At 47.3% G+C, this 16,142-nt stretch overlaps 1 protein-coding gene across 3 annotated transcripts in view; it reads left to right on the top strand.

Moving 5' to 3' along the window:
- Positions 1-8,903, top strand: part of NACC1 (nucleus accumbens associated 1) — a 29,779-nt gene extending 20,876 nt beyond the window's left edge. For 2 of the 3 annotated variants that reach the window (XM_063931159.1, XM_063931160.1), the window contains 5 exons: positions 704-1,610; positions 1,934-2,128; positions 2,445-2,550; positions 3,174-3,271; positions 3,919-8,903. In XM_063931159.1, coding sequence (XP_063787229.1) covers positions 752-1,610; positions 1,934-2,128; positions 2,445-2,550; positions 3,174-3,271; positions 3,919-4,172 — 1,512 coding nt within the window. In that variant the 5' untranslated portion in view covers positions 704-751 and the 3' untranslated portion in view covers positions 4,173-8,903. The remainder of the gene's footprint in view (positions 1-703; positions 1,611-1,933; positions 2,129-2,444; positions 2,551-3,173; positions 3,272-3,918) is intronic. The other variant, XM_063931161.1, reaches the window with a different exon arrangement.
- Positions 8,904-16,142: the final 7,239 nt, after the last annotated feature.

Here is a 16,142-nt window from a genome sequence, read left to right as displayed (position 1 = left end):
AGGAGGTCTCTTAGGTTCCATTTCAATTAGGACATAGAGATACTGGCTTCAAGTCTCCAGAATAAGGAGGAGCCTCTCTTTGCTTTTTAGATGTGGTCATGCCATTGTATATACACGTGGCCCTTCCACAGGATGGATGATCTGTTGTTGGTCATTTACAACGTACACATGAGCGGCAATAGCTAAACCTGAGTTCCCAGGCAGCCAAGTGCAGTATAGAGCCTGGAAGATCTTGAGAAATGTAATCTGCCCACAGTAATCCAGTGTCCCCTAATGGTCTAAGAGAAAAAAAAACAAAATCACAATTTCTCGGTCCGTTTTCCTTTCTTTGTCCTTTAAATAGATTTGTTATGTTCCCTTCAATATAATCCCTCATTCTCTTCAACATAACAATGTACATATTTCCTGTGCTATATCTGACTGATGGTAGGTAAATTAGAATTATTGACTGAGAAGCAAGATCCTCGATGATATACCAGATACATAGGTGGAAAAGGACAGGTTTGAATGAAAGTATATAATAGAATTATGAATATAAATTTGGTTTAGCCAGATGAGAGCTGTCCAAGGAATATATCCATCCTTTGGCTCATTATCACTGAGATCTGTGTCCATATTCTAAATGAATCTGAGATTCTGAAGTAAATCAAACTGAAATACTTTTCTCATTAACATGTATTTTTTATTTATGTTTTGTCCGCAGCCTCTGTACCCTCCCCTCCCACCACTATCTGCCCCTTCAGTTCTCATCATGTCTCAGACTCTCCAGATGGAGATCCCCAACTTTGGGAACAGCATCCTGGAGTGCCTCAATGAACAGCGCCTCCAGGGACTATACTGTGACGTCTCCGTGGTGGTACGCGGACACCAATTCAAAGCCCACCGGGCTGTCCTGGCAGCGAGCAGCTCATATTTTAGAGACCTGTTCCACAGCAGCAAGAATCCAGTGGTGGAGCTGCCCGGATCGGTCCAGCCACAGTCCTTCCAGCAGATCTTGAGCTTCTGCTATACTGGGCGGCTCAGCATGAACGTAGGAGACCAGTTTCTGCTCATGTATACAGCCGGCTTTCTACAGATCCAGGAGATCATGGAGAAAGGGACAGAGTTCTTCCTGAAGGTCAGCTCTCCCAGTTGTGACTCCCAGGGTCTCCACCCTGAAGAAGCTCCAAGCTCCGAGCCACCAAGCCCGGCTGCGACAGCAACGGTCGCAGCAGCAGCCACCGCAGTGGCCTCTCTGTCATCATCGTCTTCCTACTCCAACTCCCGAGCAGCCAGGGTGAAGACCGAGAGCCAGGAGTCTGAGGCAGTGCAGTGTACTCCAGTGGCCAAGAGGCTCTGGGATGGGGGACAGAAAGAGGCCGGAGCAGCAAGTAGAAAGGTGCCACGGTTTTCCCAGCCAGCAGCAGGAGGGACAACTGGGGCCGTGGCTCCATTGGGGTCAGAGCGAACAAGCCCAGGAACTTCCAGTGCATACACAAGCGACAGCCCTGGTTCATACCACAATGAGGAGGATGAAGAGGAGGAGGTTACAGAGGACGGAACAGAGGAGCAATACCGTCAGATCTGCAATATGTATACAATGTACAGCATGATGAACGTCAACCAAGCCGGTGAGGCCCTGTTTGTCCATGTACTAGTATGTAAGAGAGCTATTCACCATAAAATGAGTGCTCATGTATGATTCCGATGCAAATGTGAACAAGTGCCATAAGAGACCGCAACAGATTTATAGTAACTTGTTCCGAGTTTGTGAATGTATGAACCACAGCTGCAGAGGGCCATAGAGGCAAAGCCTGGCATGACTGTGTAGGTTCAGTGTGTTGCAGTATATGCATGTGGCGTGCGGGATGGAGAGCGTCATCCGCAGAAAGAGTGTTCTCCGGCCTCTCCCGGCTGTGTAACATATAATGCATACCTGTGCTCTTGTCATTAGAATATTCTTTGACTTCTCCAGCTGAGAAGGTTGAAGCCCTGCCAGACCCCGTCTTCTCAGACTCCAGGAACCGCGTCCGTGTCAAGCAGGACCTGGCCACCCTTCCCGCAGAACTCATCAGTCAGATTGGGAATCGCTGTCACCCAAAACTGTACGAAGAAGGGGACCCCGCTGAGAAGATAGAACTAGTGACTGGTACGTTCACCCCGCCTGGGGATGAGGGGGTATGGATCACCATATGTGAATCTTACAGAGAGGTGCATTTCACACCCACAATCTTCTTGCACCAGTTGCACCTCACACCGCTACTTCTGGATTTGCTGTGTTAGACTATTCCCCTCTCTCGTGGCCGCTGGCACCTAGTTATAAAGTAGGAGCACCATTTGTGGTGTTTTATTTAACTGTCCTGCTCCAGCAAAGAACAGGACAGACCAATTAGAGAATCACTGCTCATTTCCTTCCCTCCCGTTGGTGGTTGTATGTTACTTACGCCCTGTACTCAATGTTTCAGGAACCAACGTGTTTATCACGCGCGCCCAGCTGATGAACTGTCACATCAGTGCCGGGACACGCCATAAGGTCTTGCTGCGCAGGTTGCTGGCTTCTTTCTTCGACAGGTGAGACGCAAAGGGTTAACATCAATTGGAAAGTACAAATATCTAGCACCCTGCACCTGCCACGACCAGTGCAGTTCCTCTTTCCTGCCTGGGGTGTCGCTCTCTGCTCTTATGCTTCTAGCACACTCTGGTCTGTATTTCAGTGCTGAGTTACAGACCAGAGTGTACTAGAAGCACCAGAGCAGGAAAGAGGAACTGCACGGGTTGTGAAGGGTGTAGAATGAACACTAGACAACGTGGTCTACTTTAAAGTTTTAAAACTTATAGGCTAAGGAGAGCATAGTGATCGAAAAGGCCTGTTTCGTATTTAAAGCCCCTGTACTATCTTTAATAATTTATTACATACTGTATGCCCACCGCTGCATTATATGCCTCCCTGTTATAGTGTTTAATCTGCCCACTTAAAAACAATGACACTGGGCATATGGTAGAGTAGTGAAGGCACTGCATATGCCTGACTCGCTGACATGGGGATTCTGCAAGGCAAGAGCTACGTACAATGTTAGCTTGTGTACCCAACTAACAGTTGTTTTCTAATTATATATAGATATAAAATCTTGAGTATTGATATATATGGTATTAGTAAGTGACAGACTCGGTTTTTATTTTTCCTTCTGCCACAGAAACACCTTAGCAAACAGTTGCGGCACCGGAATTCGCTCATCCACTAATGACCCCAGCAGAAAGCCTCTGGACAGCCGAGTTCTGCATGCAGTGAAATGTGAGTGTCCCTTGATGGTAATATGGGCAGCGGCGGGTATGGAATTTGTGGCCAGAACAGAGGCAGGAGTTGTTCCTATTAAGCTGTATAAATGAGGCCGACTTAGTGGGATGTGGATGAATTGGGACAAAGCAACATTGTGGGAGGATGTAGATATAGTTTGTCTTTACTATGGGATCTTTATGATGACGTTATCTGAGCAGGGCACATGATATACCAAATTAAAGGTCTTGGTTTGTAGATTTGCAGAAAAAAATATTGGCGTTGTAATTGGTTGTTTCGGTTCGGAGTTATGTGGCAAAACGTCCGCCTACCATTCACAATGCATCACCGTTGTGCTCTGGAAAATGTGACAGTTGGTGAACTCTCCCTGTGCACCTGCTGGGTGACCTGGGACATGTGACCTGCTGGGTGGTCTGGAAACTGTGACAGTTATTTGCAGCCACCCAACAAGCAGGGATTTTCCAAATTCGACTCCTAAGGGGGTGACAGGTGTAATATGTTCCGACCAGCAAACCTCTGCAAAGTAGAAACTGGGCACTTTAGCTAGTTTACTTTTATAGTATATATTTTTTTTTTTTTAAAACCCTGCTGCAAAATACGTCGCTTGTTTTAGATCACTATTTTCTATTTCTTCTTGTGCTCAGTCTACTGTCAGAATTTTGCCCCGAATTTCAAAGAAAGCGAGATGAACGCCATCGCCGCAGACATGTGTACGAACGCCCGGCGCGTGGTGCGCAAGAGTTGGATCCCGAAACTGAAGCTCCTGATGGCTGAAGGAGATGCCTACACGTCTTTTATTAATGACACCGGTAAAATGGAGCCTGACCTTATGGGGGCCGCCACCGGTGGCGATCACGGCACAGGCTTTGACGGGGAGCCTGGTGAGGGGATGCCCTGATGCCTTCTATGTTACACGCCCCCCAGAAAATGTAAATACCCCTGCCCCCTCTGTCTGTAGTGAGGGGGAGGAAGGACACTATGGCGCTCAGGAGGTGGGCTATCAACTGTATGCCGCAGGAGGTGGTGCTAAGTATGACTGTACGCTGCTGCTGCACGACCTGAGGACGGGCGTGGAAGCATTCATTATGACTATACATTGCTGCATGAGGTACTCCGTATCATTTACACTGCGCCACATGCCCATTGCCAGTATACAGTTATACGCAGTGTCATTATATAGCGCGTTCATTATCAGTGTTTAGAGACATACCCTGCATCATTATACAGCACGTCATGGTCATAGAGGTGGGATGACCGGTCCACTTGCTGAGAGTTGTAAATAGATACTCTGCATCGTTTTACAAGTGCAGGGCAGAAACTCTGTAATCTTACTGGCCCTCTGATAACCCAACTCCTGCGTCCCTGCTTCCTGGGAGAGACTTTTGTTTTTAGTAAACTTTGCTACGGTTTATGAGACCCCCCCCCCCCCCCCCCCCCCATTCCTAAAACCACCCCATTAAAGAGTTGGACGTTGCCTCAAGATCTAGCGGCTGCAAACAGAGAGTATGTGCTGGGGAGTGAGTGTTGACGTGATAAAGTGGGTGGGGTGGGGACGAGGAAACAAGCAGCGTGGGCGGCCGACGTCACCAGAAACCAGCGACAAATGAAGTGCCTCACGCCTGGGTGATGTCACTGGTTCCTAGTGAATGGATAGGCTGCCTCCTTGCGCTGCTGCTTCAGTGCACAGACTGGTCATGCCTTTGCTCGGGGTCTAATGGGCGCCCTCTAGTGTGAGTCGTGCACATTATCAGACTCGCTATTCGTGGCCTCCAGACCAGATCTTTCTAGCGTCAAATTGAGCACAAGATGGATTTATACCTAGTTTTACTGGGATTATGTTTAAACACCACCAATAATGTAGTAGATTCCAGTAAATTAACAAGTTCTGCCTGCTATATGCAGATCTGACATCTTTGTAAGCGGGTGTGAGAGTTATATAGATGCCGGACTGCTTAAGTGTGCAAGCAATTGGTCTTCTCCATGTATGAATGAGGAGCATGCTCATCTGATTGGCTCGTCTCAGTGCCAATCAGATAGATTTGTTAAGCAGGGTGCTTCCACTCATTCCTGGCTGCGACATTGGGCCTCGAGGTGACCTGATCTGTCATTACTCCAATACAGGCCGCTGGGTGGGGTGGGGGGTATGTACATATATGTGTACACATAGTAACGTAGCAATGTTTTTATGCCGTTATATCAGTGTGTGTGTATATATATATATTATATATATATATATATATATATATACACACACAACATACATATAACCATATTAATGATTTTATATTTGCATAAGCACAGAGGTAACTTTAGTGATTTTCACGCAAACGTGTATGTAGTTATATATACAAGTGTACTGTGGGGAGGGGCGTATGTGTATATACACACACACTATGTGAATGACCCATTTTCTTTTTATCGTAGACAGTGGGTTGTGAATGAAACAAAGAACTGGTTCCCCTGTTGATGGATTCCTAGTTTCAGGACTTTTGATAGCGTATACCTGGGCTATGCGACAATGCACTAGACTGATGCCATGCCTGAGATCTTAGGGGACTGACCTGCATTGCTCTGTAGGAGGTGTTGTGTCACCACGTGCTCTCTGGGAAGTTGGTGCAGCTAAGGTGGCTTACATCCTTAACCACGATCCTCCTGTAAAGCCTGTATGTTTTGTCAGTTTTATGCACCTTTGGTGTCTGTTGAAAGGGAGAGGGGGGGGGGGGAATTTTTGAACCAGACTGTTGAATAATGTTATACTCACTGAAACATCCCCCTCCATGTCTGACCATTAGTCATTCGTTCTTTCAGTGCATGGTGGACTAGCATTAAGAGATCATGTTTTGGGGCTTTTGCAAGGTTCTGAGGTGTGGAATTTTACACTTCCCACACAGTTCTGCAGGGGAGGGGGGTACATGGTTTGGAACAGGGCAAATATAAAAATAGTGTGGGGGGGGAGAGTCTCATCTAGTCTTGAGATGCTGAGTGTTTGCTGCGCAGAGAGTCTGCTCTGTAGGCACGACTATGGGAGAACAGTATGGGGGAGATCAGCTCCGGAGCACACACATGTAGATTGATGACGTAGGCCCATAGTGCTCCTTGAGTTTGTTTGTAGGTGATATGATTCTACGCTAGTGTTAATATAACAGTGGGACTCTGGCTTGGCTTTTGCCTGCAGTATTTTACTATACCCCATTGGAGGAGAGGTTGTGCAGTCAATATTTTCTTATTTATTATGTTTTACAACATGCAAGAACATCGTTTTGGATGGCTTAATGGTACAGGCCCCTACCCTGTTATGTCACATGACTTCTGTTAGCGGTCCAAGATGGAAGTGTAGACCCTGTGCGCACCATCTAGGTCCTGGCTGCTGTCACCTACGTGGTGCATTGGTCTTCCGCAAAGCCCTGCAGGTCTCTTCCCTTGTGTCTGAGGGGTGTCGCGCGTGCAGGGTGAATGCCTTAACCCGGCCACAACACGGACCCATCCCACCGCTCAATCAGTGGCCAATGTAGTTAGCATCTGGCCATTCATTCCACTTAAGTCGAGCATGTAGGGAATGGTTTTAACTATACTTCGAGCAACACATGTTCCAACACAGCTTTGTTGTCTCCTCCAAAAATCACCAAGTAGAGACGCAGTACACCTACAGGCATAATAACCTGCATAGCGCCATCCCGCAGCCCCCAGTTTACAAACTAACCCCCGCTGCCCAGTATTTGTGTTCAAAAGACTTTGTAGAGAATAACAGACTGGCTGCGCAGCGTTAGACCCCCCCCCCCGGCGTGTGAGTACATGTGTATTTTGTAAATAGATGTATAGCTATCCAGTAGGGAGCTGATGAAACCTGTAGTATATAGGTAGAGAGGAATAACTGGGGATAGAGAGGAAACTGTATGGTACCAATTAGGTTAGACAAGCCAAATTGTCATAATAAACAATACTGTAATTCTAACCAAAAGTTACTACATTGATTTCTTTACTGGGAGTTCGGCCTATTTACCTGGCAACGTGAGATGACCAAATAATCCGTTCCCTTCCTCCCCCCTCCCTTCCTGAGTTTACAGCATTGTGTATAGTCAAGAATTTGTGTGCAATACAAATAAACACTATCTAATGGGGTATTAGCTTTGGCCTTTCGCCACACCCCAATGTAATATCGGTATGCAGAGACTGTTGCGTTTATTCAAGGGCTGCCATGGAGTCTGAACAATCTGCCTGTGTGTGTGTGTACATATAAATGTGTATATATAGTGACCTCTCTTCCCACGTAGAGATTCTCTGTAAGTAGGCTGTAATGGGATGTAAATATTTGAATTAATATTTTTGCAGGCAATGGGGTGGGAATGGAGAACTGAAGAGGCAGCCCTCGAGAATCCGTTGTGTGTCTGTATATACAAAGGTGCGCAGGGTTGCACGTGTGTATATACACTTTTTTGTTTTGTTTTTAATGCATATTTTTTTCTTTTGTCCTTGTCACATGTTTAGTATAAATAATAATCATATCACATTTCTACCGTAGTCATATTAGAAGGGAAATTTCACATATTATAAACGTATATTTTATAGGCCTTTATTCTGTTCATCGCAATGATTTCTGGTAAAGGTGTAGTAACCTCTCGCAGACTGTAGGTGGTGCTGTGTATGCTTTTATCTGTGGACAGGCAGCAAAGACTCTGGCTGTTTAATGGTTGTGGAACTACATGTCCAAGCATACCCTGCATGCCGGAGATAGTCCAGGTCATCTTGGATATGTAGTCAGCTGCTTATTGTTTAAGCTTAGGCCGGGTACACACGGCCAATCAGAATATATCATGTACTATGTGGTGCAGTTAAATGAAGGACGGAACGAGATATCATTCCACCGTTCATAGAATTGCACAGTGTATACGGCCAACTTCGCTTATTCCAGGACTAAGGGAATTTGTCCCAATAGGCAGTGGCTCTGCCCAGCCTGTTTTGTAGAGAATATCCTGGAGCACCACCTGCAGGCTGAGAGTGGGAACTACAGCCATCATGTTTAATCCAACCTTAAACAATATCTTCCCCAAAATAAAATGGCGCAACTGCCATGAATGGATTTACCCTTGTTTTAACCCATCCTATAAAATATATAGATTTTGATGAAGGAAAAAAGTGACTCTTCCCTTGTTAGCTGGCAATATAATAGGCATCTTCACAGACAGACTGGTAAACTTTAGTATGATATATTAGCAGAGAAGAGGGCTGCACGCTTTATGAAAATGTTTTTCTTCCCCCCCATGGCCAGTGATTTTAGTTTTTGTTTTTTTTAAACTGTAGAGAATAAATTGAAACTGAAACATAACAAAAAAAACAGATTTCCTTCCGCCATAACAAAGTCCTTACTAATTGCACATTCTTGATTGTGAATCGCAGCTGCTTGACAAGACCCCTTTCCCCCGCCTGCTTGTTCACCGCACGGTCGGTGGGGAATTTTTTGCAGTTTCTATATCGCTCCTTTAACATGTCCCCTCCCCTCTGCTCTCTTTTAAGTGCCAAGATATCGCTGTGTGTTCCCTTAACTGTGAGACAGGAGCATTGCACATTACTGAATAATGAAAAAAAATACAAATCAGAAAACTGATTAATAAAGTTTTTAACAAAAAGGAAAAATAAATGTGTCGTCTTTTAATATGGGGGGGGGGGGGTGTTCAGCTTGGACTGTTGCAAGCTTAGCACTTCTAATTTGTTGTGATAATGAAACGTTGAATATCTTCTACTCTATACTGTGATATTACAGTATATGCCACTCTGGGACGGAACGCTATTGTCTGAATTTCCAATGCAAATCCTCCCTTTCAGACCAGCAAGCTTTCCCTTCAGTGTATGCTAGCTTTAGGCAAAGTACACAAAACACTTGGCTGGCACAGGAGTCCCTGGTCTTTACTGAAACCTCTCCTGTCCGTATTTATTATTCCGAGGTGTAGCTATGAACTATGTATATAGCAGTTTTAATAAATCTGAGCCGTTTTCATCGGTACATAGGACAAGGCCGTTACAGGCGTTGAAGTACAGCACATAGTTGGTACTTTGCTAATGAAATCTTTAAAGTACTGGCAGGCTGACACGTCATACACTAGCGCAGTAGTTCCCAAACTGTTTTGAATTACGGCGCCCTAGAGTATCAATTTTTTTTCATAACACCCCTAGGCCAAATGTTTGTTGTTGAGAAATTTAGAGAAAAGTATTAAAATAAATTGTAATTTTGTCATCATTTGGTTCAGTTATGTGGTGAGGGGCAGGATTCACTTGTTTGTCCCCACAGTTTATGACTGGATGCGAAAGCACTGGTTTTGCCTATTACTTTGATCATAAATAGTTTGAATTGGTCCTGGACCACCAACCCAAGGCTCCCTTCCAAGTACCCCGAGGCCAAGTACCCCGAGGCACTCGGGCAGATTTATTAAGCTCGGTGAAATGATAAAGTGGAAGGTGATAAAGGACCAGCCAATCAGCGCCTAACTGTCATTTTTCAAACCCAGCCTGTCACATGGTAGTTAAGATCTGATTGGCTGGTACTTTATCACCTTCCACTTTATCACTTCACCGAGCTTTAATAAATCTGTCCCCCAGTTTGGGAACAACTGCACCAGCCTATAATAGCCACAAGAAGTCTGTGTTATCCGCCCCTAATGCCTGGACCTATCAGGCATTGGAAGCGCTGAGTTCCTGTCCATGCTACAACAGATACGCTCTGTAATAACTCAGAATTGGCATTGCCTGCAGCTAAATGTTGTTTTCCTGTGGCTAACCTATGCAATTGCCGGACCAGGTAGTTTGACATGTATATATACATGGTCAATAGAAAAATCTTCCTGTAGCTTTCCGAAGAGCATTAGGAAGTAAAACCGCAGCAGAGCTCACACCAGAGGCAGATTAATGAAGACTTACCGTATATACTCAAGTATAAGCCGACTTTTTCAGCACTTTTTTTTGTGCTGAAAAAATAAGATTTTACTTACCGGTAAATCTATTTCTCGTAGTCCGTAGAGGATGCTGGGGACTCCGTAAGAACCATGGGGAGAGACGGGCTCCGCAGGAGACATGGGCACTTTAAGAAAGAATATAGTTCCTGGTGTGCACTGGCTCCTCCCTCTGCCCCTCCTCCAGACCTCAGTTAGAGAACTGTGCCCAGAGGAGATGGACAGTACGAGGAAAGGATTTTTGTTAATCCAAGGGCAAGATTCATACCAGCCACACCGTATAACTTGTGATAACAATCCAGTAAACAGTATGACAATAACATAGCATCAGTTCACGCCCGATGCAACAATAACGTAACCCTTATTGAAGCAATAACTATATACAAGTATTGCAGAAGAAGTCCGCACTTGGGACGGGCGCCCAGCATCCTCTACGGACTACGAGAAATAGATTTACTGGTAAGTAAAATCTTATTTTCTCTAACGTCCTAGAGGATGCTGGGGACTCCGTAAGGACCATGGGGATTATACCAAAGCTCCCAAACGGGCGGGAGAGTGCGGATGACTCTGCAGCACCGATTGAGCAAACATGAGTTCCTCCTCAGCCAGGGTATCAAACTTAAAGAATTTTGCAAAGGTGTTTGTACCCGACCAAGTAGCAGCTCGACACAGCTGTAGTGCAGAGACCCCTCGGGCAGCCGCCCAAGAGCCCACTTTCCTAGTGGAATGGGCCTTGATTGATTTAGGTAACGGCAATCCTGCCGTAAAATGCGCCTGCTGAATCGTGATACAGATCCAGCGAGCAAGAGTCTGCTTTGAAGCAGGGCCGCCAAGCTTGTTGGCTGCATACAGAACAAACAGTGCTTCTGTTTTTCGGACTCTAGCCGTCCTGGCTACATAAATTTTCAAAGCCCTGACCACATCAAGGGACTCGGAATCCTCTAAGTCCCGTGTAGCCACAGGCACCACAATAGGTTGGTTCATATGAAGGATGAAACCACTTTTGGCAGGTACTGAGGACGTGTCCCCAATTCCGCTCTATCCATATGGAAAACCAGATAGGGGCTTTTATGTGATAAAGCCGCTAATTCCGACACTCGAATAGCCGAAGCCAGGGCTAATAACATGACCACCTTCCAAGTGAGATATTTCAACTCCACCGTTTTCAGTGGTTCAAACCAGTGTGACTTTAGGAAGTCCAAGACCACATTAAGGTCCCAAGGCGCCACTGGAGGCACAAACGGATGCTGAATATGCAGTACTCCCTTAACAAAAGTCTGAACTTCTGGGAGAGAAGCCAATTCTTTTTGAAAGAAAATGGATAGGGCCGAAATCTGGACCTTAATGGAGCCTAATTTAAGGCCCAAATCCACTCCAGTTTGTAGGAAGTGAAGGAAACGGCCCAGATGGAATTCATCCGTAGGAGCATTCCTGGCCTCACACCAAGTAACATATCTTCGCCATATACGGTGATAATGTTTTGCTGTTACTTCCTTCCTAGCCTTTATCAGCATAGGGATAACCTCAACCGGAATACCTTTTTCCGCTAGGATCCGGCAATCAACCGTCAAACGCAGCCGCTGTAAGTCTTGGAACAGACAGGGTCCCTGTTGCAACAGGTCCTGCCTTAGAAGAAGAGGCCACGGATCTTCCGTGAGCATTTCCTGCAGATCTGGATACCAGGTCCGCCGTGGCCAATCTGGAACAACGAGGATTGTTCTCACTCCTTTTCTTCTTACTATTCTCAACACCTTGGGTATGAGAGGAAGAGGAGGAAATACATAGACGGACCGGAACACCCACGGTGTCACAAGGGCGTCTACCGCTACTGCCTGATGGTCTCTGGACCTGGCGCAATACCTCTGTAGCTTTTTGTTGAGGCGGGACACCATCATGTCTATCTGTGGCAGTTCCCACCGACCCACAATCTGTGCGAAGACTTCTGGATGAAGTCCCCACTCTCCCGGGTGTAGGTCGTGTCTGCTGAGGAAGTCTGCTTCCCAGTTGTCCACTCCCGGAATGAACACTGCTGACAGTGCGCTTACATGATTCTCCGCCCAGCGAAGAATCCTGGTAGCTTCCGCCATTGCCGCTCTGCTCCTTGTGCCGCCTTGGCGGTTTACATGAGCCACTGCGGTGATGTCTGACTGGATCAGAACTGGTTGGTCGCGAAGTAAGGCCTCCGCTTGACGTAGGGCGTTGTATATGGCCCTTAGTTCCAGGATGTTGATGTGCAGACAAGTCTCTTGACTTGACCAAAGACCCTGGAAACTTCTTCCCTGTGTGACTGCTCCCCAACCTCGGAGGCTTGTGTCCGTGGTCACCAGGATCCAATCCTGAATGCCGAATCTGCGGCCCTCGAGAAGGTGAGCACTCTGCAGCCACCACAGGAGCGACACCCTGGCCCTGGGGGACAGGGTGATCAACCGATGCATCTGTAGATGTGATCCGGACCACTTGTCCAACAGATCCCAATGGAAAGTCCTCGCATGGAACCTGCCAAAGGGAATGGCATCGTATGAGGCCACCATCTTTCCCAGGACTCGAGTGCAATGATGCACGGACACCTGTCTTGATTTCAAAAGGTTCCTGACCAGAGTCCTAAGTTCCTGGGCTTTTTCTATCGGAAGATAAACCCTTTTCTGGGTCGTGTCCAGAATCATGCCCAAGAAAGGCAGACGAGTCGTAGGAACCAACTGCGACTTTGGGATATTGAGAATCCAGCCGTGTTGTTGTAACACTTTCAGTGAAAGAGATACGCTGTTCAGCAACTGCTCTCTTGATCTCGCTTTTATGAGGAGATTGTCCAAGTACGGGATAATTGTGACACCATGCTTGCGCAGGAGCACCATCATTTCCGCCATTACCTTGGTGAAAATCCTCGGAGCAATTGAGAGACCAAACGGCAACGTCTGAAATTAGTAATGACAGTCCTGTACCGCAAATCTTAGGTACGCCTGATGAGGTGGATAAATGGGGACATGAAGGTACGCATCCTTTATGTCCAGTGACACCATAAAATCCCCCCCTTCCAGGCTGGCCGATTCCATCTTGAACTTGAACCTCTTCAAGTAGAGGTTCAGAGATTTTAAATTCAATATGGGTCTGACCGAACCGTCCGGTTTCGGAACCACAAACATGGTCGAATAATAACCCCTTCCCTGTTGAAGGAGGGGAACCTCGACCACCACCTGCTGAAGATACAATTTTTGTATTGCATTTAACACTATCTCCCTCTCTAGGGGGGAAGACGGTAGGGCCGATTTGAAAAACCTGCGAGGAGGCACCTCTTCGAATTCCAGCTTGTAACCCTGAGGCACAATTTCTATTGCCCAGGGATCCACCTGGGAGTGAACCCACATGTGGCTGAAATTCCGAAGACGCGCCCCGACTCCGCCAGTGGAGCCGCAGCGTCATGCGGTGGATTTTGCAGAGGCCGGGGAGGACTTCTGTTCCTGGGAACTAGCTGTATTGTGCAGCTTCTTTCTTCTGCCCCTCCCTCTGGCAAGAAAGGACGCACCTCGGACTTTCTTGTTTCTTTGTGAACGAAGGGACTGCATTTGATAATGTGGTGCTCTCTTAGGCTGTGAGGGAACATAAGGCAAAAAATTTGACTTTCCAGCCGTAGCTGTGGAGACCAGGTCCGAGAGACCTTCACCGAACAATTCCTCAACCCTGTAAGGTAAAACCTCCATATGCCGTTTTGAGTCGGCATCACCTGTCCATTGCCGAGTCCACAGGACCCTTCTGGCAGAAATCGAGATAGCGTTTATTCTAGAACCCAGCAGATTAATGTCTCTTCGAGCATCTCTCATATAAAGGACAGCGTCTTTAATATGCCCCAGGGTCAATAAAACAGTATCCCTATCTAGGGTATCAAACTCCTCTGATAAGGTATCAGTCCATGCCGCTACTGCACTACAGACCCAGGCTGACGCGGTTGCCGGTCTGAGCAAGGTACCTGAATGTGTATAAATGGACTTCAGGGTACCCTCCTGTTTGCGATCAGCAGCATCCTTGAGGGTAGCCGTATCCTGGGACGGCAGGGCTACCTTTTTGGATAAGCGTGTTAAAGCTTTGACTACCCTAGGGGAGGATTCCCATCGTAACCTGTCCGTTGGCGGGAAAGGATACGCCATAAGAATCCGTTTGGAAATCTGCAGTTTTTTATCTGGAGATTCACAAGCTTTTTCACATAACTCATTCAGTTCGTGTGAGGGGGGAAAAGTTACCTCAGGTTTCTTTCCCTTATACATATAAACCCTTGTGTCAGGGACAGGGGTTTCCTCTGTGATGTGCAAAACCTCCTTAATTGCTATAATCATATATCGGAGTGATTTAGCCAACTTTGGCTGTAACTTTGCATCATCGTAATCGACACTGGAGTCAGAATCCATGTCGGTATCTGTGTCAACAATTTGGGATAGTGGGCGCTTATGAGACCCCGGCGGTCCCTGCGACATAGGACCAGGCACGGGTTGAGACCCTGCCTGTCCCAATGCATCAGCCTTGTCTAATCTTTTATGCAAGGAATTTACATTTTTATTTAAAACCTTCCACATATCCATCCAATCAGGTGTCGGCGCCGTCGGCGGAGACACCACATTCATTTGCTTCCTCTCCCACATAGCCTTCCACATCAGACATGTCGACACAAGCGTACCGACACACCACACACACAGGGAATGTCCTTTCTGAAGACAGTTCCCCCACGAGGCCCTTTGGAGAGACAGAGAGAGAGTATGCCAGCACACACCCCAGCGCTATATAACCCAGGAATAACACAGTAACTTAATGTTAACCCAGTAGCTGCTGTTTATATACTTTTTTGCGCCTAATTATGTGCCCCCCCCCCTCTCTTTTCAACCCTCTTCTACCGTGTATCAGCAGGGGAGAGCCTGGGGAGCTTCCTCTCAGCGTGCTGTGGAGAAAAAATGGCGCTGGTGAGTGCTGAGGGAGAAGCCCCGCCCCCTCGGCGGCAGGCTTCTGTCCCGCTTAAATTTTAATTCTTTGGCGGGGGCTCCTACATATATACAGTGCCCAGCTGTAAATATGTGTTCATTTGCCAGAATGAGGTCCCAAATGCTGCCTAGGGCGCCCCGCCCTGCACCCTAACAGTGACCGGAGTATGTGTAGGTGTGTGGAGCAATGGCGCACAGCTGCAGTGCTGTGCGTTACCTCCAGTGAAGATCACGAAGTCTTCTGCCGCCTGTGAAGTCTTCTTGCTTCTCATACTCACCCGGCTTCAGTCTTCCGGCTCTGCGAGGGGGACGGCGGCGCGGCTCTGGGACGGACGGCGAGGGTGAGATCCTGCGTACCGATCCCTCTGGAGCTAATGGTGTCCAGTAGCCTAAGAAGCAGGACCTAGCTTCAGAGAGTAGGGCTGCTTCTCTCCCCTCAGTCCCACGATGCAGGGAGTCTGTTGCCAGCAGAGCTCCCCGAAAATAAAAAACCTAACTAAAAACTTTCTATCAGCAAACTCAGGAGAGCTCACTGAAAAGCACCCAGCTCCTCTGGGCACAGAATCAAACTGAGGTCTGGAGGAGGGGCAGAGAGGGAGGAGCCAGTGCACACCAGGAACTAAATTCTTTCTTAAAGTGCCCATGTCTCCTGCGGAGCCCGTCTCTCCCCATGGTCCTTACGGAGTCCCCAGCATCCTCTAGGACGTTAGAGAAAGCCCCCTCGGCTTATACTCGAGTCAGGGCAGGGAAGGAGTGGGGACACGGAGGGCAGTCAGTGCAGTGTGAAGGAGGGACACGGAGGGCACAGCGCGCGCCTCTCCTTTGTCCCTCCTGCGTCTCTGGCGGCAGTGGCGGGTCTATTAAAGGAAGTACCCGTTCGTGAGCTCTGATTGGCTCACGAACCGGCACTTCATTTAACAGAGCCGCTGCGGCCACCGGAGACGCAGGAGAGGCGCGCACTGTGTC

This window comes from Pseudophryne corroboree, chromosome 6 (assembly GCF_028390025.1).
Source record: "Pseudophryne corroboree isolate aPseCor3 chromosome 6, aPseCor3.hap2, whole genome shotgun sequence".
NCBI classification, from domain to species: domain Eukaryota; kingdom Metazoa; phylum Chordata; class Amphibia; order Anura; family Myobatrachidae; genus Pseudophryne; species Pseudophryne corroboree.
The sequence above is the reverse complement of the archived record's forward strand: the minus strand, read 5'-3'. Positions and strand labels throughout refer to the sequence as shown.